This window comes from Vairimorpha ceranae (assembly GCF_000988165.1).
Source record: "Vairimorpha ceranae strain PA08 1199 chromosome Unknown NODE_340, whole genome shotgun sequence".
NCBI lineage: Eukaryota > Fungi > Microsporidia > Nosematidae > Vairimorpha > Vairimorpha ceranae.
The window spans coordinates 222-1,181 of record NW_020169635.1 but is presented as its reverse complement, the minus strand read 5'-3'; the positions used below and the strand labels follow the sequence as shown (position 1 = coordinate 1,181).

The 960-nt window shown below is 25.0% G+C and overlaps 1 protein-coding gene across 1 annotated transcript; it reads right to left on the bottom strand.

Annotated features, from left to right (window-relative positions):
* Positions 1-309: 309 nt before the first annotated feature.
* Positions 310-480, bottom strand: AAJ76_340000702 (hypothetical protein; the record flags this gene model as incomplete). The annotated part of the gene is made up of 1 exon (XM_024475231.1): positions 310-480. One exon carries the CDS (start codon positions 478-480, stop codon positions 310-312), a length of 171 nt encoding a protein of 56 aa, XP_024329397.1.
* Positions 481-960: the final 480 nt, after the last annotated feature.

The following is a 960-nucleotide window of genomic DNA, read 5'->3' as shown; positions in this document are numbered from 1 at the left end:
GAAGAACTTTGGCCGGTGAAAGATATCGGGGTATAAAGTAGAACAACGAAGCGAGTCACCATTGATATCCTTGGCTGGCAAAAAAAGCAAGTTTGTATGCATTTTTTTAAAAATGTAAATGTTGGAGCGAAAATAATGACAGATAGCTGGAGAGATTACCTTGACTTATGTTTGCAAGGTTATCAACATTATAATGTTAATCATAAGCTTCATTTGTAGATACAGACGACGTATCTATACATACTCAAAATATCAAAAGGTTATGGAAACTATATAAACCCAAATACGTAAATACAAATGATAATGATATTAATTCGGTTCGTTATGCGCGAGGATTTGATTTCGGTAGGAATATGTCACTGGGAGGCGCATGGGCAAAATTTGAAATTTATTGCTTAATAAATAATTATTTTTACATTTTAAAAAAAAAATTTTGAAAATTTTAACTTTTGTTCTTTCGATTTCAAAAATAACAAACATAATTTTTAAAAGTTTTTTGTTGAAAAGAAAAGGATGTAAAGTAATGCAAAATCTTTTTTAAGAACTCCTAAAAACAACCACCCGTTAAATTTTTTTTGATTTAAAAGTTTTGCTGTTATTTTTGTTATCTATTATAATACAAAAGATATGAAGTTCTACTATATATTAATAATATTTTTAAACTTAAATAAAATACAAGAAACATGTATAAATATTTAGATATTTCATCCTTAATTTTATGATTAGAGAATATAAATATAACAATTTTAGATAAAAAGTGGCTTGTTTTTTATGTTACTAATATTTTTGTATTGTAAGGCCAATATAAATGTTTGTAAATTCAAGCAGACTTCAAAATTTGTACATTGTAATATTATGCAATAACAAAAGCTTTAAGTTTAAATTTAAACATTCTTGATTTGAAAGATATTATAGTGTAATATAATGATACACTTGAAAAATATAAAAACATTACTAAAG